This window comes from Crocuta crocuta, unplaced genomic scaffold (genome assembly GCF_008692635.1).
Source record: "Crocuta crocuta isolate KB4526 unplaced genomic scaffold, BGI_CrCroc_1.0 scaffold83, whole genome shotgun sequence".
In the NCBI taxonomy this organism is placed as follows: domain Eukaryota; kingdom Metazoa; phylum Chordata; class Mammalia; order Carnivora; family Hyaenidae; genus Crocuta; species Crocuta crocuta.
Window position 1 is genome coordinate 3,571,491 of NW_027529638.1, and position 21,177 is coordinate 3,592,667.

At 37.3% G+C, this 21,177-nt stretch overlaps 1 protein-coding gene across 4 annotated transcripts in view; it reads left to right on the plus strand.

Moving 5' to 3' along the window:
- The window catches only part of PDLIM5 (PDZ and LIM domain 5), a 220,487-nt gene that overhangs the window by 66,546 nt on the left and 132,764 nt on the right, over positions 1–21,177 (plus strand). For all 4 annotated transcript variants that reach the window (XM_077762326.1, XM_077762324.1, XM_077762323.1 and 1 more), the window contains exon 3: positions 1,308–1,459. In XM_077762326.1, coding sequence (XP_077618452.1) covers positions 1,308–1,459 — 152 coding nt within the window. The remainder of the gene's footprint in view (positions 1–1,307; positions 1,460–21,177) is intronic.

Below are 21,177 nucleotides of genomic sequence, written 5' to 3' on the forward strand. Positions count from 1 at the left end.
GGTCTGCCTTGATCATTATTTTTCAGAAGAAGGAGTTTGACAACTGGTAGTAACCAAAACCTAACCAAACTGAACATAGAAATAACCATTGTATTTATTGCTTTGTTTCCAAATTATGAATTCTGGTACTCCATTCATGTTTTGTTTGTAGAGGGACATAGTTTTTTAAAAAGAAGTAATTTTAGCAAAATGTTCTCCAAAATATTTAGTTGTGTGGGTTTTTTTTTTTAGTTTTTTTATAAAATTATAGTAATTGTAACAGTGAACCATTTTTGAGTGTACAATTCACTTGTGTTGTGCAGTTACAATGCTGTACAACCATCACCACTGTCTATTTCCAGAATTTTTTTTTGTCATTCCAAATAGAAACTGTATAGAATCTTTTAGTTTGCTTCTTTTGGAACAATGAAATAGATATATATGAACTTTGAAGGAGATCAAACTAGTGTGAACATGGAAAATTTTATAGAGAAGGGAAGAAAACTTGGGGATTAAAGACTGGTACACAAAAATGTCTGACAGTCTCAGACACAACTGGTTTCCTTCCCCTCCTACTAAATGCCTGGAAGAGGAAGCATGTCTCGTGTAAAAGATATTTGGGTCTGTGATCTAAAAGAATTCAGTTTCCCAAACACTGGATATTAATTGGACTCAACAAGAATGTTCATGTAGATCCTCTGTCTGTGTTGCTCCTTGTGCTCAAAAATACAGCTGTTTAAAGAGCTCTAACCATTATTTTTGAAGGAATTTAAGTACCCTATTCACATTACAGATGCTAAAGTGTATTTTGCTTGGCTACTTCTCTTCCTCATTCATAACAATCACATGCTACTGTTACACAATAAAGAAGTAGAGAAATTATCAGGGAACCTTTTTCAGAAAATTTAGCAAAGAAGAATTTAAGAAAATAAACAGGAAAATTATTTGCTACCTGTTAAGATAACTTTTTATTAATTTGTCTAAAAGTATATTAATATACTCTTCTTTTAATATGCAGAATTATAATTTTCATCTGCATTTATTTATTTTAGTGTTTTATTTATTTCTGAGAGAGACAGAGAGACAGAGACAGCGTAAGCAGGGGAGGGTCAGAGACAGAGGGAGACACAGAATCTGAAGCAGGCTCCAGGCTCTGAGCTAGCTGTCAGCACAGAGCCCAATGCGGGGTTTGAACCCATGAACCGTGAGATCATGACCTGAGCCAAAGTCAGATGCTTAACCAGCTGAGCCACCCAGGTGCCCCGCATCTGCATTTATTATTCTGTTTTTTAAAGAGTGACACTCCTAATGAAATCTATTTATTACAGCTAAAAGATGGCGGCAAAGCATCCCAGGCAAATGTAAGAATAGGCGATGTGGTTCTCACCATTGATGGAATAAGTGCACATGGAATGACTCATCTAGAAGCCCAGAACAAGATTAAGGGTTGTACAGGCTCTTTGAATATGACTCTGCAAAGGTAATTTGCATTTTTTTTTTTTTACCTCGGAGTGAGAACAATACTGAGGAATGTGTTTTTGTGTATCTGATTCATGGTGTTAACAAGAAGTTTCTACTACCACTGTTTCAAGTAGATAAATTAAAAAACATAAAGGCTTTTAAATTGAGTAATTGAACAGTATGAAAAATTGGTGAAAGCTTTGAATTATTTCCCCATGAAAAGACAGGTATTCATGTATTCATAAAAATTGTATGTATAGTTTTAGAAAATAAAAGATTTCCTGAAATTTCTCAATAGAATACAGGCTAAAATTCTTATTATAGGATAAAACTCTTGGCCATAATATTCTGGGCAGTATATTAGAGGGTATTATCTGGTTTGGCTTTTCTTAGTATGTCTTTTGCCCTCTTTTTCCTGGGTAGAAAAAAAAATTTTTAATGTACTCATTTGAAATGCACATTTTCTGAACTTACTGTTTTTGTTTTTTAAAGTTACTCTGGCTTTAGTTATAGCATAGCTAGTCATCTCATTGATTATAATATATCAGGCATTTTGAGCATTTCAACATTTGACCTGCCTTGAAATCATGTAGATTGCTTGATAAAAATACTGACAGAATCAGAATATCTGAAAGGACCAAGAATTATATTTTAATAAGTTGCCTATGATTATTATGAATTATAACATTAGGACTACTCTGCAGTATCTTGTGATAAGGGGAAGGGAGGTGAAGGGGAGTGGGGAGAAGGTGACTGAATGATAGCTCTGAACCTTTAGGCTTATGAAGAAAGTAGCTATCATATCATCAGGTAGGTATGGAGGGTTTTAAGTAAGTCTTGTGTTTGATTATTACAGACATGTTCTCTAATTCTATAACATTTGGGAGACATCATTTTTTCCCCTCGAAACATCTCAGAGGCTTCCATAAATTATTCTGTATATTATAAATTTTTAAGACGGGAATAACATATGTGGTACCAAACATATTTGGCTATGGAACCTTTTTTTTCTGGAGTCTCTCCTTGACTATTTAAAGGATATACACAGGGTAAATTTTATGTACTTGTCTGGAAGAGTATCAATTTGGTCTTAAAAACTGAATAGGAGAAACTCTTGTGAACTTAGACTTACAGATTTATTTTGATGTAACCAGTCTCTCCCCCCACCCTGCCTTTTTTTTTTTTTTTAAATTTTTTTTTGTTTTTTTTTTTTTTTAAATTTTTTTTTGTTTTTTTTTTTTTTTGGTTGGAGAAATTTTTTTCAGTGGGATTATTTGGTCAAAGGTTATTTGTATTTAAATACTGATAGCTGTTAGGTATACATTTTAATGCATATGAAGGAGTCAATGAGAAAAAATAACCTTGCTAAAAAGTTCTATTTCTGTATTACCCTTTCTGTTCTAGGTACTGAGACATATAACACAAAATTATTGTTACTAACTATATGAAAAGTAGTCATTTTTGTTTATAGATATCTTTAGTAAGTATGAATTTTGAAAGGATACCATGAAGCCAAGAAGTTTAATGTGTCTGAAATATTAACCAAATAAAACAAATACAGACGGTGATGGGCTGTTTCTCAGATTCTAAAGTTGAAAGTTTATGTAGAGTATAAGCTCTTTTCATGGGCTGTGTATCACTTCTTTCGTATCAACCTACTTATTTTCACATTATACTCCTTATTTAATGACCGAGGACCCAGTATCTTATTTTCTGTTGAAAATACTTCTGGGTCCCCTAAAAATAAATGAAAAACAGATGTTACCTTGTTTGGATATATTTCCAATTTAAGTAATCTGTTACTGACTTTTAATAAAGATTATTTTAAGCTACTTACATAGGAAACTTAACAGGTTATAAACATTTGGAGACACTGCATAGTCTTCATATTTGTGAATATGGATATTCAGGGACCCAAAACATGAGGGAGAATTTTAGAGCCCTGTTGTTATTTATTGTAATTCTCAAGTTTTTGAATACTTCTTGTGTTAGGTAATCTGAAAAGATACTTACATTTAATAGAACTTATGGTTTAACATTAACATACTACTGAAGAAATATTTTTTGCCTTTCAAGGAAAAAATAAAACTTTGAAGAGTTAGTTTCAGTTCTTCCCTGTATGCAGACCAATCCCTTTCTAAGTTCTCTCTTCTCTCAAAGTAGATAGTTTACTTCCACTTATTTCTAAATTTGACAACAGCATCCTTTTAGTTAATTAATTAATTAAATTTATTTTTTAACATTTATTTTTAAGAGACAGAGACAGAGCACAAGTGGGGGAGGGGCAGAGAGAGAGGAAGACACAGAATCCGAAGTAGGTTCCAGGCTCTGGGCTATCAGCAAAGAGCCTGATGTGGGGCTGTGAGATCATGACCTGAGCCAAAGTCAGACGCTTAAGTGACTGAGCCACCCGGGTTCCCCAGCATCCTTTTTCTAAGAAGTTTATTTTGAGACAGAGAGAGAACATGCAAGTGAGGGAGGAGCAGAGGGAGGGAAAGAGAATCCCAAGCAGGCCTTGTGCTGTTGCGTGGAGCCCAGTGCAGGGCTTTGTCTCACGGTGGTAAGATTGTGACCTGAGGTGTGACTGAAATCCAGAGTCGGATGCTTAACCGACTGAGCCATTTATGCACACTGACACAAGCATCCTTAATTGGCCTCCAGTCACCTTACCCTTTTTGTTCCATCTATCACCAACCTGACTGCTTTGTATTCTTCTAAATTGAATGACCCTCAACTATCTTTGTGCTGTGTAACTCTCTTCTTCATAAACATGGACTTTTCCTTGTGAGTATGTAGTACTTCCTTCTATAGTCTTGTCTTAATCCAGTTTTCCTCAAAGCCGAATCTGAGGTAGAATTCATGTACAAGTAATATATCAAGAAAGGTTTTTGAGGGGCGCCTGGGTGGCTCAGTCAGTTAAGCGTCCAACTTTGGCTCTGGTCATGATCTCACGGTTCGTGGGTTCGAGCCCCGTGTCAGGCTCTGTGCTGACAGCTAGCCCAGAGCCTGGAGCCTGTTTCAGATTCTGTGTCTCCCTCACTCTCTGACCCTCCCCGGCTCATGCTGTCTCTCTCTCTCTCTTTCTGTCAGAAATTAAAAAAAAAAAAATTTTTTTAATTTCAAAAAAAAAAAGAAAAGAAAGGTTTTTGAAATGTTGTAACAGAGTGACTAAAGCAGAATTGGGAGGAAGAAACTGAGATGAGCAAGTAATTCAGGGGATATCTAGCCTTAGCTTGATCTGGCAGAGAGCTTGGGGACAAAATTGGACTATAAATGTCTCCCTTCCCTTGCATTTGTGAGTCATTGGCCACCAATTGTTGTGGAAATGCGTGTGTGTGTGCGCGCACGAGCGCGCAAGTGCATGCTGGGGAGGGTAGGAAGTAGTTTCTCTTGTTTACACAGAAAGTTGCTGGTGTGAACCATTGGCAGCATTTCATGAGTTGCTGCACCAAACTGGTAGAAGGGTTCCAGTGGACCCAGCCTGGACACAGCTATGAGATTACATCTAGACTTGAGTCCTCTTGCTTAGAGGATTAGGCTCTCTATGATCTAGACTCATATTGTCCTCCCCAGATCATCACTACTCATCAGTGAGTACCTTTATTTTTTTAAAAGATAGGTTTCTTTCTGTCTTTCACCTGCCTGCCCTCTCATGAAATTCACTTCACCTGGGATGCCTTCCGACCTACTGCCAGCAAATGTCTCTACATACACAAAGCCCATATGAGACCTTATCTGCCCGTAGTCATTTCTTTTGCAACTCATTCATTTTTTTTCTCTTCTGAACTCCTATGACCAGTTTATACCATTTGATTCAGCATTTAATTATATGCTAGGGATAACCAGGAATAACAAGGCACATTCCATGAGTCATACAGATAAATCTAATTAGTTAATAGTTACACCTAATACTGTCTATATAATTAACTAATTACTCCATATATATTAGTTCTGCTTCTCCAGCTAGACTCCTTGAAAGCAAAGACCATGGCTTTTGCACTATTTGTGTTTAACAGCATCTTGAATAGTTTTGTGTTCTTAACCTCTAATTAATATTTGATGGATACCAGCATTAATTCCCAAAGTTGGAGGAATCATATTCTTATTCCACAAATAGTTTTTGAGCTTTCACTATGTACCAAGCACTGTTATAGATACTGGGGACATGCAGTGAACAAAACAGACAAAAATTTCTGCCTTTACAGTGCTGACCTTTGAGTGAGTAGAGATAGACAATAAACAAGTAAGTAAAAGCATGTATCCTATCACACCGTGGTAAGTGTTAGGGGGAAAAACAAAGCATGTAAGGGAGGTAGGGAATGCGGGGGTAGGGAATGGTTAGGAAAGCTTCGGTGAGAAGGTCATTGGATCTGTGGGTCGTGAGTGTCCCAGGCAGAGGGAAGAGGTGGTGCAGTGGCCCTGCGTGGGAGGCCAGTATGCCTGGAGCAGAGTGAGTGAAGGTAGACTGGTAAGAGGTAACCTCACAGCGGCAGCAGGAAGTGGCTTGAGATGGGACAGAACTTGTATAGCCTTGTGAATCCCTGTCATGTTTTTAATCAAATGTAAGTTTTCCTGGACCTAAAAAAAATTGTAAGAAAGCCTTGAAGAGTTGTAGCTGGTAGCTGCTTGCCCAGACCTACCGGCAAGGTTTGGGAGAGAAATGACTACATTATTGGAAGGAGGGGCCAGACAGAGGGGGAGGGCAAGCTTCTCCTCAAGTCTCCTTGGTGGAGGCGCTGCCTTTTCCTTCTGGCGCTGCAAACACTGGATGGTTGCCCCTGCTGTAGAGTTCTGCTCACCTCTACCCAGGAATCCCCAGGGAGAGAATAGAAGAGAAAAGCCGCTTTTGTTTTTGAAATTAAGGCTACCAGGAATTTTGTTTTGTGAAATTTTTTTTTGCATGAAGTATTACTGATATGTATATATTTTTTTTTTAATTTTTTTTTTAATGTTTTATTTATTTCTAGGAGAGAGAGAGACAGCGTGAGCAGGGGAGGGTCAGAGAGAGAGGGAGTCACAGACTGAAACAGGCTCCAGGCTCTGAGCTGGCAGTCAGCACAGAGCCCGACGCGGGGCTCGAACCCACGAACCGCGAGATCACGACCTAAGCGAAAGTCGGACGCTCAACCGACTAAGCCACCCAGGCGCCCCGATATGTATATTTATTAAATAAATATATAGTATGTTATATATTTAATTGATCTCTTTTTTAGGCCCAATCTCAATATCCTGAAATAGGATTTAGATAAGAAAAAGTAGGATAAAGATACTTGCTTATGATTAAGGTTATTTTGCAACTATTTTTTTTTCTATCTCATCCAATTTTGGGGTATTTAGTAAAGCAAATATATTCTCTCTCTGTGATATCCTAAAAAAAATAAGACTTGATTCACTGTGTTCTGGGAATCTAATGCATATAGAGATTTCATTTTAATTTGTCTGGAATAGGATTGGAAGTTGCTTTCTCTTTTTGTTCCCCCTACAACTGGAATTGATCCTAAGAGTACTACAACCAGACAGTGAAAAATTCTATTTGAAATTATTTTTTCTCTTGGGGAAATTAGAAAAATAGTAGTGTCCTTATGTCAATTGCATTTGGCCTATACTTTTATCCAGGTTCAGCTAGATTATTTTTAAAATGTATTTCTGTTATCAAAAGAAAAAAAATTACTTTCTAAAACTTTGATGTTTAATAGCTATTAACTAACTACATTAGAGTTGGATTCTATGAATCAGGGTTTTAACTGTTTCATTTTATTTCAATAATCCTTTGCATAGCATAGATAAACTTGCTACTAACTTACTGTATGAATTGGGGGAAGTCACTAAACTTCTGATACTTAATTTTCTTGACTGTAAAATGAAGTCATGGGTGATTTCTAAGTTCCTTTAAATTCTGGTTCTTGTTCTGATTTTTCAGCTGTAAATGGGTAAGTTCCCTAGAGTTTGCTCTTAGATCAAACTAACTTAAGTTTGCTTATTTTGGCTGAGTGAATCAGGAAATTGGACTTTCTTTATTGGAGTTATCTTAAACTGTGCCAGGTTAGCAAAGTACCCTGTACTATTCTGCTGACTTTAAGGTGAAAGGTAGGTCAGATGGATATTCAAACAGCATTTGATCATAAAAAAATATTTTCTGTATTTGTCCTTATTTATGTTTTTAAGTCCTCTCAGAATCACAGAGAATATATATAACTTTTTAAATCTTCCTTGTTTTTTACAATACTGGTAGTGACAGGTCTGTGGGGGTTTTTTGTTCCTTAGACTTCATTTTGTGTATATAACTTATTATGATTGGAAGTGAAAGTTCTAGAAGGATTGAATTTTGAAAAATATTGATGTACTCTCTTTCCACCTCCCCCTTCTTCCTCATCCTTCAAACAACAACAAAAAAAACTTGTCAGAGGTCCAGTAACTACTACTAATGAATGACAGATTGGAATAATTTAATAGGCTCACTGAGTTACAAGAAAAAAGAAAAAAGTAGCTGTTTTACCAGACTGAAACTATTAGCCTTCTTTTGTTTCATTTTAATGGATTGCCTAACGTTTTGTTACTCCACTCTCCTCTTTCAAGAATAGCATAGAGGCAAGATTTTAGAAAGTATTTTTTTTTTTAAATCAAGGTTTTCAGTTCGGGATATTTGAATTTGTGTAAATTAGAAAACGTTTATGTTGTATTATCTTTTCGTTGGAGTTGCACATTGATATTTCACATGCTTTTCAATTTATACTCTGCAATTTAGGTTTTCCTGTTTTTTCTTTTTTGTTTTTTTCCTGGTTTGTGTTGGTTTTAGTTTTGTTTTTTAAACCTTAAGTGGAGGATGACTTTTCCAGAAGAGCCAAGTGCGATCATGTCATCCCTGGCCCCATCATTAAAATTAGCAGTGCAGCTTAGAAAATGAGAAGAAGACAAGCATGCATTGCATCTCTTTTGTGCAGTCCTTTTCACAAATATAATTTAATCCTTATATCAATCCATCCAGGAAGGAGTTAACTTTCATTTTTCAGGTAAGTACATTATGGCTTCAAGAGTTTATGTGATTTATGTAACAAACTCAGGCCAGTTCAAAATCTATGCCCTCCCCACCTTCTTTGTTGTAGCAGTAGACTTAGTGACTCCAGTGTCCTAATACAATTTGATAAGACACATTAGTGACACAGGAGGGATAACTTTTTGACTCTTGCTTGTAAGCTATAGCAGCTCTATCCCAAATGGTACTTTTCATTTTCACTCTCACCTGTGGATCAGTATCCTATAAGAGATGTCTATAGATACTCTATATCTATATCTATATTTAGATTTATATTTAAGTTTATTTAGTTTGAGGGAGAGGGGGAGAAAGAGAGAGAGAGAGAAAAAATGCAAATGGAGGAGGGACAGAAAGAGAGAGGGAGAAAGAGAGAATCCCAAGCAGGCTCCACATGTCAGTGCAGAGCCCCATGTTGGGCACGAAGTCAGGATCCACGAGATCATAACCTGAGCTGAAGTCAGACAATTAACTGACCCCAACATGGAGCTCCATCTCACAACCCCAGGATTATGACCTGAGCCAAAATCAAGACTCAGATGCTCGACTGACTGAGCCACCCAGGTGCCCCAAAAGCGTGTGGTTATTTCTTAACAATAAAACTCGGGGTGCCTGGGTGGCTCAGTTGATTAAGTGCCAACTTCGGTTCAGGTCATGATCTCATGGTTTGTGAGTTTGAGCCCCGCGTTGGGCTCTGTGCTGACAGCTCAGAGCCTGGAGCCTGCTTCAGATTCTGTGTCTCCCTCTCTCAAAAATAAATAAACATTAAAAAAAATTAAAAAACCAATAAAACTCTTATTTTTATTCCTGTGAAGGAAAGATTATTTCAATCTGTAATCCTTTGGGAAAACAGTCCTAGGAAATAATACATCTAAAGATCTATTTAATTATCAAAAAGCTTTATTGCAGAATTTTAATATGTAGAATTATTTGTGCAGAATTTTTTTAAAAGGCCATAAGACAGAGCTAGAAAGAAGGAGAATAGTAATAACACTGGCTTTGAAATTAGGGGCAAACCTTGGTTCCACTACTTTCTAGCCGTGTAGTCTTAGGCAAGTTATGTAATTGAGTTTCAGTTAGCCATTTGTTATTGGGCATAGTAACTGCCTTCTAGGATTCTTCTCAAGTTTAAATGAATTTGTATATGTAAATAATCAAGGGCATAATAGAGATAAGTTTTTTTCTACTTTCTGCCTCCTTCTTACTTCATGATAAGTATTAATATAGAATCCATTGTAAAGATGCTTCTTGGAGATATTTACTTTGTTTCTTAGCAACCAAATGGGTGTGACTGGGAGGAAATGAAGAAAATGCAAGGGCAGTCTGGTAGGTAGTTATGTGAAAAAGTCAGAAATAAAATTGTACAGGAGTTAGAAAAAAAAGACATTATTTAGTCCAGTGAGTGATTTTTTAAATTTTTATTTATTTTTGAGAGAGAGAGAATGAGAGAGCAAGTAGACAGAGAGAAAGAGAGAGGGAGAGGGAGAGGGGGAGGGAAAGAGAGAATCCCAAGCAGGCTCCACATGTCCGTACAGAGCCCTATGCTGGGCTCGAACTCAGGAACCACAAGATCATGACCTGAACTGAAGTCCGGCAATTAACCGACCCCAACATGGAGCTCCATCTCTCAACCCCAGGATCATGACCTGAGCCAAAATCAAGAATTGGATGCTCAACTGACTGAGCCACCCAGGTGCCCCTAGTGACTGATTTTTTAGTTGTATTCTTGGATTAAAGCTTTTTAAAACAGTGCAGTGGATACAAACATGCTTCCTACCAGCTAACTAGTGCTTTGGTTCACAATGATTGCCTTAACCAATCATTTATGGCAGCAAAGAGAAACTAGTATACACCTAGTCATGTTTATTCTGCTAATTCCTCTTGTTCTCCTTAGTGTAAGTATAATTATTCTCTTTCACTGTGGGTTAAGTCAGACAAACAAAAAAATGAGATTTTTTTTCTCTCTCTCTCTCATCCAAATTCATGTGTACTCCCTTGTAACATTAAAATAAAGTTAAATTACTAACTTTTGGACTGTGTTTTTATGATACTTTTAGAAATCAATTTTTTACTAAAAAAATTTTTATGTTTTATTTATTTTGAGAGAGAGGGAGACAGCATGAACAGGGGAGGGAGAGAGAGAGAAACAGCGTGAACAGGAGAGGGTCAGAGAGAGAGAGAGACACAGAATCTGAAACAGGCTTCAGGCTCTGAGCTGGCTGTCAGCACAGAGCCCGACATGGGGCTCGAACCCACAAACCGCGAGATCATGACCTGAGCCGAAGCCGGACACCTAACTGACTAAGCCACCCAGGTGCCCCAGAAGTCAATTTTTATAATCTTTAGTCAGCGCAAACATTAATTATTAAGTTCACTTGAAAATCTCATAATGTTCCAAAGTTTTAGAAACTGGACTTTTCCTCCAGGTTTACATTCTGACCAGCAGCCATAAGAGGTAGATACAAAGAGAATGGTTTATGATTTCTGCTGTTAAGGAATTTATATCTATTCACTGGGATAAGAAGAGACAAGAAGTGCTACTACAGGGATCCCATTCCAATGGAAAGTCTTTCTGATGGCACTGAAACATGGGCCAGGCTTTCAGGATGAGGAGGGTGTCTCAGATAGAGGAATGCCCTCTGAGGTAGTGTGGAGGCAGCCAGTCCCCAGGTGTGTGTTGGGATGAGCTTGTTTACCAGTTGGAAATAGAGATGGGAATAAAAGGAAAGGTAGATTAGAATAGTGCTTTGCAGGGTCGTAGCCACTGCAGTATTAAAAGCTTTGATCTGAGAAGTGACATTTTCAGAATAATATATAGTGATACCACTTAGAAGAAGTTGGAAAGACACACAGAGGCAGGGAGACCGGTCTGGCAAGTATTGCAGTAACTGAGGGCTTGAAATGGAAAACAGGATAAATGAGAGAAAATAAAACTTGAGGAATAATTCTGAAAGTCACAGTAGTGGTGTGATATGAGGAAAGAGGGAGGAGCCAACTCTGGTCCCAATTGTTAGTCTGGTGGACCCACGCTCCATTCTCCTTTCACTTTCTTCCCTGCCATTCAGCTTACTGGGGTGTCACTTCTGCTCCTGTCATGTCACTGAAACTACTTCACTCATGGAGGTCCCACAAGATTTCCTCAAACTTTTTAACTTGGTCAAAACTCAGCTCTACACCTTGTCTCACCAATTTGGCATGCCTGCTGCACTGATCTGGGTGACTGGCCCACATCCACCCCATCACCCAGATCTGAAAGACCCATTTCTTGCCTGAACCTCCCACATTTTCCTCTAAGTACCTGTTAAGTTGCATTTGTGTCTATCTTGAGACTGGGAATAGAATAGAATAAATTAGCGTGGTCCAAGGGTATGATGGTGGGAGAGACACAGTTCCCAGTCAGAATGCCTAGAGCTTAAATGGAAGTGTTTGTTTGAGATCCGTTTGTTTAGCATATATTAGTGAAACACTTGCTGTGCTGATCACTGAAAATAAAAAGCAGGTCCTCACATCTGCCTTTAAGGAGCTTGCTGTGTGGAGCACTGGTTTCTAACCTTAAATAAGGACCCTCTTCCCCCTACCCCCCTCCGCTTTTAATGTCAAATATTTCATGGGTAACCCTTCCCCTGTCACATCAAGATGATAATTGTATTTTGTGATGACAGATTTCATACATAATTGTATTAAAATAATAATTGTATTTTTAGTAACTGCAGATTTTATATTGTATTGCAGTTTTAAATGAAGAGGAAGATTTTTAGATTTATGTACAAGAATCTACATTTATTTAAAAATTGAAATATATACATGATTTAAGCTGAATTTAAGCTTAGTGCTTAGGATACAGATGAATTTATGACTCACTTGTGAAAAGTTAAAACTGCATGCCAGTTACTTCTAGCTGCTTCAAGTGTGGTTCAAAGATTGGGAACTACTGGCCAAAAAACCTTCAAGCCATCTGAAAGTAGAGAGAGGCATCAGCAGAGGCATCCAGGGAAGGCAAGTCTGAGGAAAGACAGCATGAGAGTTGGGAGGGAAACAGAGACAAAAAGACAAACATAGTAGGACAATTGAAGGAGCAGAGAAACTTGAGAAGCTTCTCCTGGTCACATCTGCTTAATAAGAAGGACCATGGATCCATATTGGATTCAGCCAAATTGAGCTTCATTATCATTTTAAGAAAGAAGTAAGTTTAATTTCACAGTTTTAAATGTTTTTTGATGTTTTTAAATTTATTTTTGAGAGATAGGCAGAGCATGAACAAGGGAGGGGCAGAGAGAGACACACACACAGAATTCAAAGCAGGCCCCAGGCTCTGAACTGTCAGTACAGAGCCCGACGTGGGCTGGGACTCACCAACTGTGAGATGACCTGAGCCGAAGTCTGATGCTTAACTGACTGATGCACCCATGCATCCAATTTCAGAGTTTTAGAATGAGGAGCACACAGTATTTCTTTGTATGTAAAGGAGTAACTGAATAAGGTATAACATACACGTTGATTAAGTGGAAGAAGATCACACCCAACTCTTGAAGAACAGAAATAATGCTCTGTTTATTACATGCCCCAGTGTCCACCACAGTGGCTTGGACTTAGAAGATACTCAAGAAATATTTATTGCCTTTCGTTGTAGAGAATGTTGCCTTTAAAGTTATAGTAAGTTGTGCTATTTTGCCAGATAAAGTTAGAAATAATTCAGAGTTATTTAGTGAAGTAGAGTGACAGTCTGGTCGTTCTTTGTATTTAATGGCAGCAGTCTCCTTAGGGTTCCAAATAAACATTTTTGTCCTTAGCCTCAAGAGCTTTAGAAACGTTTGTAATTCAAGTCATTCCCAACTGTTTGCAGTGGCTGTTGTTGCTATTAATGGTCTCAAAGATTGAAATAGCTTAGGCTTTATGTGAGGTGGAAAGTAAACTGGACTGATTGGCTGTGCAAAACACACATGTGGCAGATAATTTATACTGTCCAACTTTGCAGCTTACTTTTTCTTTAAAGTAGTTTAAAACCTGCATTTTCACAGTAAACCAACTTTATACACACAAGTTTCTAAATGTTACTGGTCCTCATAATTTTTTTAACCAGTTGTCATTCCTCACCAGTCTTTCTCTGCAGTTTAAATGCATAACAATAGTACTTCATTCATCTCTTTTTGGGTATGGATTTTAATTTCTTGAGTAAATACAGCAAGAGTTTATTTCTGCATTATGGTAAAACCCATAGATGATAATTCTGAATTCAGTAACCTCTCTCAAGTTTATAGCACTGTTTTCCTGTGTAATTCATCCTGTTACAATGAATATGAGGGACTTTCCAGATTCTTTTTTTTTTTACTGGAATTTTGTTCTATAGACTCTGCTTTGAAATAGTGGATTATTTATTATTTTAGAATATTTTTGTTATCCTGAGAATGTTTGGTTACCAAATTATTCTTTAAACTAAGAAAAATATTTCTGTATTTGAAAGATAAGCTAGTTAACTGTCTCTTTCCAAATAGGAATTTAATCTCTTTGACACACTGAAATACACAATATCTCTTTCCCAGATTTCATAGATTCTGTGATGTTCATGTTTCTAATGAGAAGCCCATTTGCTATTAGTGAGCCAAAGAATTCTCTCCAAGGGATCAAAGCAGTTTGGTCCTTTATTGAAACTTGGCTGTGCTGTTTTTTTTTTTTTATTTGCATGTAATTTCTGTTGGCTGTATAATATTTACAGTTGAAATTATTTTAGTATTATACAGGAAAGAGTTTCTTTTTTATCTATTCCTTTAAAGAGGCTTAATAGGTTATAACAGTGTTCATGTTTCCAAGAACTTTAGTTAATAGTTTTTCTTCTGTTTTCTTCTATTTTTTTGTATTTCTTGATACAAAAACTGTAAGGTTGCTAGGGAAGCTGGAAGATTCAGTCTAATTTCTTAGCACACAGTAGGGATTTGGTAAGTGAAGCATATTAAAAAAAAAGCTAGTATTTTATTTTTTGTAATTTTTACTTTTCCCCCCAAATTGTCATCTAAAATTCTAGTTAACATGTAGTGTAATAACTGATTTCAGAGTAGAATTTAGTGATTTATTACTTACATATTAACACCCAGTGCTTAACACCAGTGCCCTCTTTAATACTCATCACCCATTTAACCCATCCTCCAGCCCACCTCCCTCCATCAACCCTCAGTTTGTTCTCTATCATTGAGTCTCTTATGATATGCTTCCCTTTCTCTTTTTTTCTCTTCCCATATGTTCATCTGTTTTGTTTCCAAAATTCCAAATATTAGTGAAATCATACAGTATTTGACTTTCTCTGACTGACTTATTTCGCATAGCATAATACACTCTAGCTCCATCTATGTTGTTGCAGATGACAAGGTACATTCTTTTTTATGGCTGAGTAATATACCATTGTGTGTACACACACATATACATACCACTTCTTCTTCATCAGTTCATCAGTCAGTTGACATTTGGGCTCTTTCCATAGTTTTTCTCTTTTGATAATGCTGGTATAAATATCAGAGTACGGTTCCCCTTCAAATCTGTATTTTTGTATCCTTTGGGTAAATACTGAGTAGTGCAACTGCTGGATTGTAGGGTAGTTCTATTTTTAACTTTTTGAAAAACCTCCATACTGTTTTATAGAGTTGTACCAGTTTGCACTCCTACTAGCAGTGTAAGAGGATTCCCTTTTCTCTGCATCTTTACCAACGTCTGTTGTTTCCAGAGTTGTTAATTTTATCCATTTTGATTGATGTGCAGTGGTATCTCACTGTAGGTTTGATTTGTATTACACTGATGATGAGTAATGTTGAGCATCTTTTCATGTGTCTGTTAGCCATCTGGAGGTCTTCTTTGGAAAAGTGTCTATTCATGACTTCTGCCCATTTCTTAAATGGATTATTGGGTGTTGGATTTTATAAGTTCTTTATAGATTTTGGATAGTAACCCTTTATTAGATATGTTATTTGCATATATCTTCTCCCATTCGGTAGCTGCCTTTTATTCTCTTGATTGTTTCCTTAGCTGTGCAGAAGCTTTTTTTCTTGATGAATTCCCAATAGTTCATGTTTGCTTTTGTTTCCCTTGCCTCTAGTGACGTGTGTAGTAAGACGTTGCTGCGGCTCGGGTCAAAGAGGTTGCTGCCTATGTTCTATAAGATTCTGATGGTCTCCTGTCTCACAATTAGGTCTTTCATCCATTTTGAATTTATTTTTTTGTATAGTGTAAGAAATTGGTCCAGTTTCAGTTTTCTTCATGTTGTTGTCCAGTTTTTCTCAGCACCATATGCTGAAGAGACTGTCTTTTCCACTGGATATTCTTTTCCTGCTTTTCAAAGTTGAGTTGATCATATGTTATGGGTCCATTTCTGGGTTTTCTGTTCTGTTCCTCTGATCTATGTGTCTGTGTTTGTGCTAGCCTTTACTTTCATTTTCAGGTTTGCTTTGTCTATTTGGGGTCTTACGTGGTTCCAGACAAATTTAGGATTGTTCTAGTTCTGTAAAAAATGCTGGTGATATTTTGACAGGGATTGCATTAAATGTGTAGATTGCTTTGGGCACTATAGACATTTTAACAATGTTTGTTCTTACAATCTTAATTCCATTTCTTTGTGTCCTCTTCGGTTTGTTTCGTAAGTGTTCTATAATTTTCAGAGTACAGATTTTTTTTTTTTTTTTTTTTTAACCTCTGGTTAGGTTTATTTCCAGTTATCTTATGGTTTTTGGTGCAATTGTCAGTGGGATCAATTCCTTGTTTTCTTTTTCTGCTGCTTCGTCATTGGTGTATAGATATGCAACAGATTTCTATACATTGATTTTATATCTTGTGACTTTGCCGACTTTATGTATTAAGTCTAGCTATTTTTTGTGAAACTAGAATTTTAAATTCTTATTCTTAACAAATTATTGGGCTTCGAACTTCATATACTTCAGTCATTTAATCTTCATAGCAATTATTGTGACAGATATTATCACCTCACTTTACAGAGAGGGTGAGTAAGTACTGTACTTCAGACTCACACAACTTGTATGCAAATAAGCCAGAATTCACGCTCAGGTCTGTTTCCCTCCTAATATAATGATCATTCTACAATATCACACTGTCTCTTGAAATAAAGGAATTAAGAATATATTCTTATTTTATAGTCATCATAATGCCTATTGTCTAAATGTTCATTTTACTCTTCCAGATACACCACCATAGAAGTTTTTAGCATAAGATTTGTTCCATAGGAGACAGGGAAAGACTTATGGAGACATTTGTTAGATATTCCAGTAATTTCAAATTCCATGGAAAATGTTAGTAAGAAGTCAGTGCTCTTTTAAAAATTTGTGTTTTCAGGAGCTCACAAAATATTCTGGCAATAATATTACCTCATTCATTCCTTTAGCAGCTCCAACATATGCATTCTCTGGATTTATTAAAGCAGCTTTAATAATATCTTCATCTGTGAAACATTTTTTCAGTGGAATTGCAAGGCATGGCTAAGTTCAAGTACAGAGAACAGACTGCCTGGATTCATACCATTTGAGAGGAAGCAGCTCTAGCAGTCGGCCAGCAGTACCTTTGGTCCACCTAAACCATTTGCTGTTACATATGCTTCAGAGTTCCTTTTTGATCTGTTTTTAAAAATACCTACAGTGACAACTCTGTGACAGGGGTACCACTGGTATTGGAGTTGTGCAGCAGAGGAGAAAAGGAGGAGCAGACAGGTGCAGGCCCCTAAGTTCAACTCGCTCAGCCTGTGTGCCTCTTCACGTTGTTCCGCTCTGTTCTTCATCTGTTTGGTGCTCTGATTACAGTATTCTTTTAGGTATCTGTATCTTATACTGAGTGTGGGAAATATGCTGGATTTAGTGGCACATTGGTTTTTACCAAATACCATTACTCTTAAAGTAGCCAACATGTTTTCTGTTTTCTCTAACCTTTTCTCCTATTTTAAGTTCATTTTCCTGCATTTCTTTCTTTAAAGCCTTAAAATCCCTCCATTTGTCTCTAAGGTATCAAACTGTCCTTTGCTAATTACGTATGTCTGGAGCTTGAATAAACCATATGTAATTGAACTGCAGAAATGGGGGGAAAAAAGTGTATGTTAGTTTCAGTGGACACAGACACCTTAAAAATACTGATGTACAGATCTGTCTTCCCCACCTCCCGCCCCCAGGTGCTTGAATGATGATGGTAGGAAAGAACAGAATAGCATTTTTCAGTCACCTGAAGTTTAAAGTTCTGAAAAGGAAGCATTTTTTAAATTAAGGGCAGTGAGAAAGTTTTCCATGATCTTAGAAAAGAGAGATCTTAGTTGAGAGTGATTCCATGATTAAAATATAGGGCAATTTGTAATTTAGTGCCAAAAGTACTCAGTTTTCCCAGGAATTGGGTGAAATGACGTGGGGTGGAGGTTGGGATCAAACATGAATTAAGAAGCTTGAAAGGATTGTAAAAATCTTAGCAAAAAAAAAAAAGGAAAAAACTTTAGCAAAATGTGAATGTGTGATGAGATGAACTGAGATTTCTGTGACTCAAACTTACCCATGTGTGTCTGTATATAATATATAATTCATACCTCCCACTTAGTGGTGTAGAAAACTGTATATGTGCTTTAGGCTGCTGACTGAATTTGTTGGCTAAAGAAAAGGACTTCTATGAACAGTAAGAAACATAGGGGAAGATTGGGGCCACTGAGGCCATGATGTACAAAAAAGAAAGCACCCTCTTTTCCTCCCTCTCTTCTGCGAGCATGTATTTTATTACAGTGGTGTGCTTGTGACTGTGCCAAGATCAGGGAACAGGTAGAGAAATTAATGTATCTATTAGTTCAGGAAAGCCCTAATGGGATGAAACAGACATTTTTATAATCCAGCTTGATGATTGTCAGAATGGATATGTACAAGAAGCATCTGGAACATAGAGGAAGAGTCTGAAGGAGGCAAAGAAGATGTCCTACCAGATAATGCATGAATTGAAGCTTGAGTTTAGTATAGGGGCTTGCCAGTGGTCAGTAGTGGGAGGAAAGAAGGCATTCTAGGCAGAGAGGACAGCTTGAGCGAAGCCGCTCCTTTCGGAGAACTTGTCTGCAGTTCACTATGGCTGAAATGTAGTTTTTGAGAGAAGAGGAAGACTAGAAGATGATTAGAAGGTTAAAATGTTCAGATTATTATAAAAGATTACAGCTGCCATAAGTAAAATTTTGAATTTTGGTTCTTAGTTAATGGGAAACTATTGAAGAGTTGTTTTGAAATACAATAATAAATTTAATAATAATAATAATATTGTGTTTATTGAGCTGGTACTCTAAGTTATGCATTCTTTTAAATGCTTTACATATAACTCATTTAATCCTTTCCTGAACTTTGTGAGGTATCATACCCTTTGTGAGTTTGAACCCCACATCGGGCTCTGCACTGACAGCACAGAGCCTGCTTGGGATTCTCTGTCTGTCTCTTTGTCTCTCTGTCTCTCCCTGGCTTATTCTCTCTCTCTCTCTCTCTCAAAGTAAATAAGCTTTAAGAACTTTGCGAGGCATGGATGCTATTATTATTCTCCTATTAAGATAAGGAAATGGAGGAAAACAATACCTAAGGTCACTCGCCAGGATTACAAACCCAGCTATTCTGGCTGTGTGTAATGTGTAGGGCGGGGAAGGAAGGAGACCAGTTGGGAGACTATTTCACAAGTGTGGGTGGGAAGGAATAGAGACCTGGGTGAAAGGAGAGTTGGTGGGAAGAGGCCCCGATGGTGAGGGCTGGAAGTTCCAAACTGGTTGAGGAACTTTCTGCGAAGCAGCCGTTCTGATCTGTGCCTCACTGTGTCCTTTCTGTTGTATATCTCTCATTTTAAACTTTGTTCTGTTTCTTTTACTCAGTTTTCCTCTCTTTTTCTTTCCACTTAGTAACACTGATTTACTCATTCTTTTAATGACTATTTGTCAGGGTTTAAGTTGGGATTAAAATTCTTTAATTCCTGTACAGTTACAAAAAGAAAAAAAATGACCTAGTCTCTGCCATAAAAGCGGTGTTTGATGTATTATGGCAGGTAAGATAAAAACAGAACTTGTAGTTCAAGTTAATGTGAGCAGAGTGATAAAAACTTGTGGGAGAGCCATGTTCATTTGACTGTATACCTCACTTTCCATTTGTATTTCTAAAGCCATTTGAGATACATTTATCTGAGCTAGTAAGGTCTACAGCTCCATGATTTCCTTAAATATCACAGCTGAGGCCCTCATAGAGCCATGGCATACTCTAGATTTAGGGGTATAGGAAACTTAGTGTCCTCTAACACATACACACATGCAACTCTTCCAGATTTCCCAACATTTGGTTTTAAGAGGAAAAAAAACCTCATTAGTGAATGTAAAACCTCATTCACATCTGCTACTGGACTGTAAGTTCCTAAGGGCAAAGGCCATGCCTGTCTTGTTTATAGTAGTATGTACTGACCTTTCCCACAGACTCACTCCTGGTTTGTGCTGAAATGTTTGTTGAGCTGAGTATAGCATATGAGGGTGAAAATTTCCTAAAAATACTTTTACTAAGAATTAAGAAAGGAAAGCAAACAATGGTACAGAAGAAATGAATGAGGCTAATGTGTACAAGTTTGTGATGCTAAATAAAACTACACTAAATGGTAGCTGCAGAAAAGCAAGAACAGTTTTGTGTGGCAGTCCCGCATGGTCTCTGTCACCCTGGAAGCTATAACGTTAATGTCTGCATTGTTAGATGTTGGTTATAAACACAACCCCTTCTTTTGTCCACCACCAGCTCAGCAGTCAGATAGTTCTTCTCCTTCCTGCTGCCTCTGCCCACAGTGAGAATAGAACTTCCTCCGTATACATCTTTTCTGCCTATGTGGAAAGGGGCTGATGGAGGCTACAACTGCTGTCTATCCAACTCAGCCTCTCTCCCGGGAATTATTGGGCCACTTTACCATTGGATGGCGTACACTGTGCCACAACAGAGTCATAGTCTCCAAGTTCTGTTTCTTCACCTTTTTCCTCATGTGTGGCAGGTGCCCTGGTCAGGGGAGAGGCCTGCAGTTCTCTCTTACTTCTTGTTCCCTTTTAACCTACTGTTTTGTTTTGTTTTGTTTTGTTATGTTTTCTTTTTTTTTTTTTTGTGGAATGTTGCAAAGACCACAAAGCACCAGAAACATTACTACAAGCATGAAACCTACAAATAACACAATGACACTAAATCCCATCTTTCAATAATAGTGCTGAATGTAAATGGATTAAATGCTCCAATCAAAAGACATAGGGTATCAGAATGGATAAAAAGCAAGAGCCCCCCATCTATTGGCTGTCTACAAGAGACCCATTTTAGACCTTAGGACACCTTCAGATTGAAAGTGAGAGGATGGAAAACTATCATGCTACTGGAAGTCAAAAGAAAGCTGGAATAGCAATACTTATATCAGACAAACTAGATTTTAAACTAAAGGTTGTGACAAGAGATGAAGAAGGGCGGTGTATCCATCAAGAAGAGCTAACAATTTATGTGCCTGATTTGGGAACACCCAAATATATAAAACAATTAGTCACAAACATAAGCAATCTTATTGATAAAAATGTGATAATTGCAGGGGACTTTAATACTCTACTTACAGCAATGGACAGATCATGTAGGCAAAAAAATCAATAAAGAAACAATGGCCCTGAATGATACACTGGACCAGATGGACTTGACAAATATTCGGAACTTTTCATCCAAAAGCAGTAA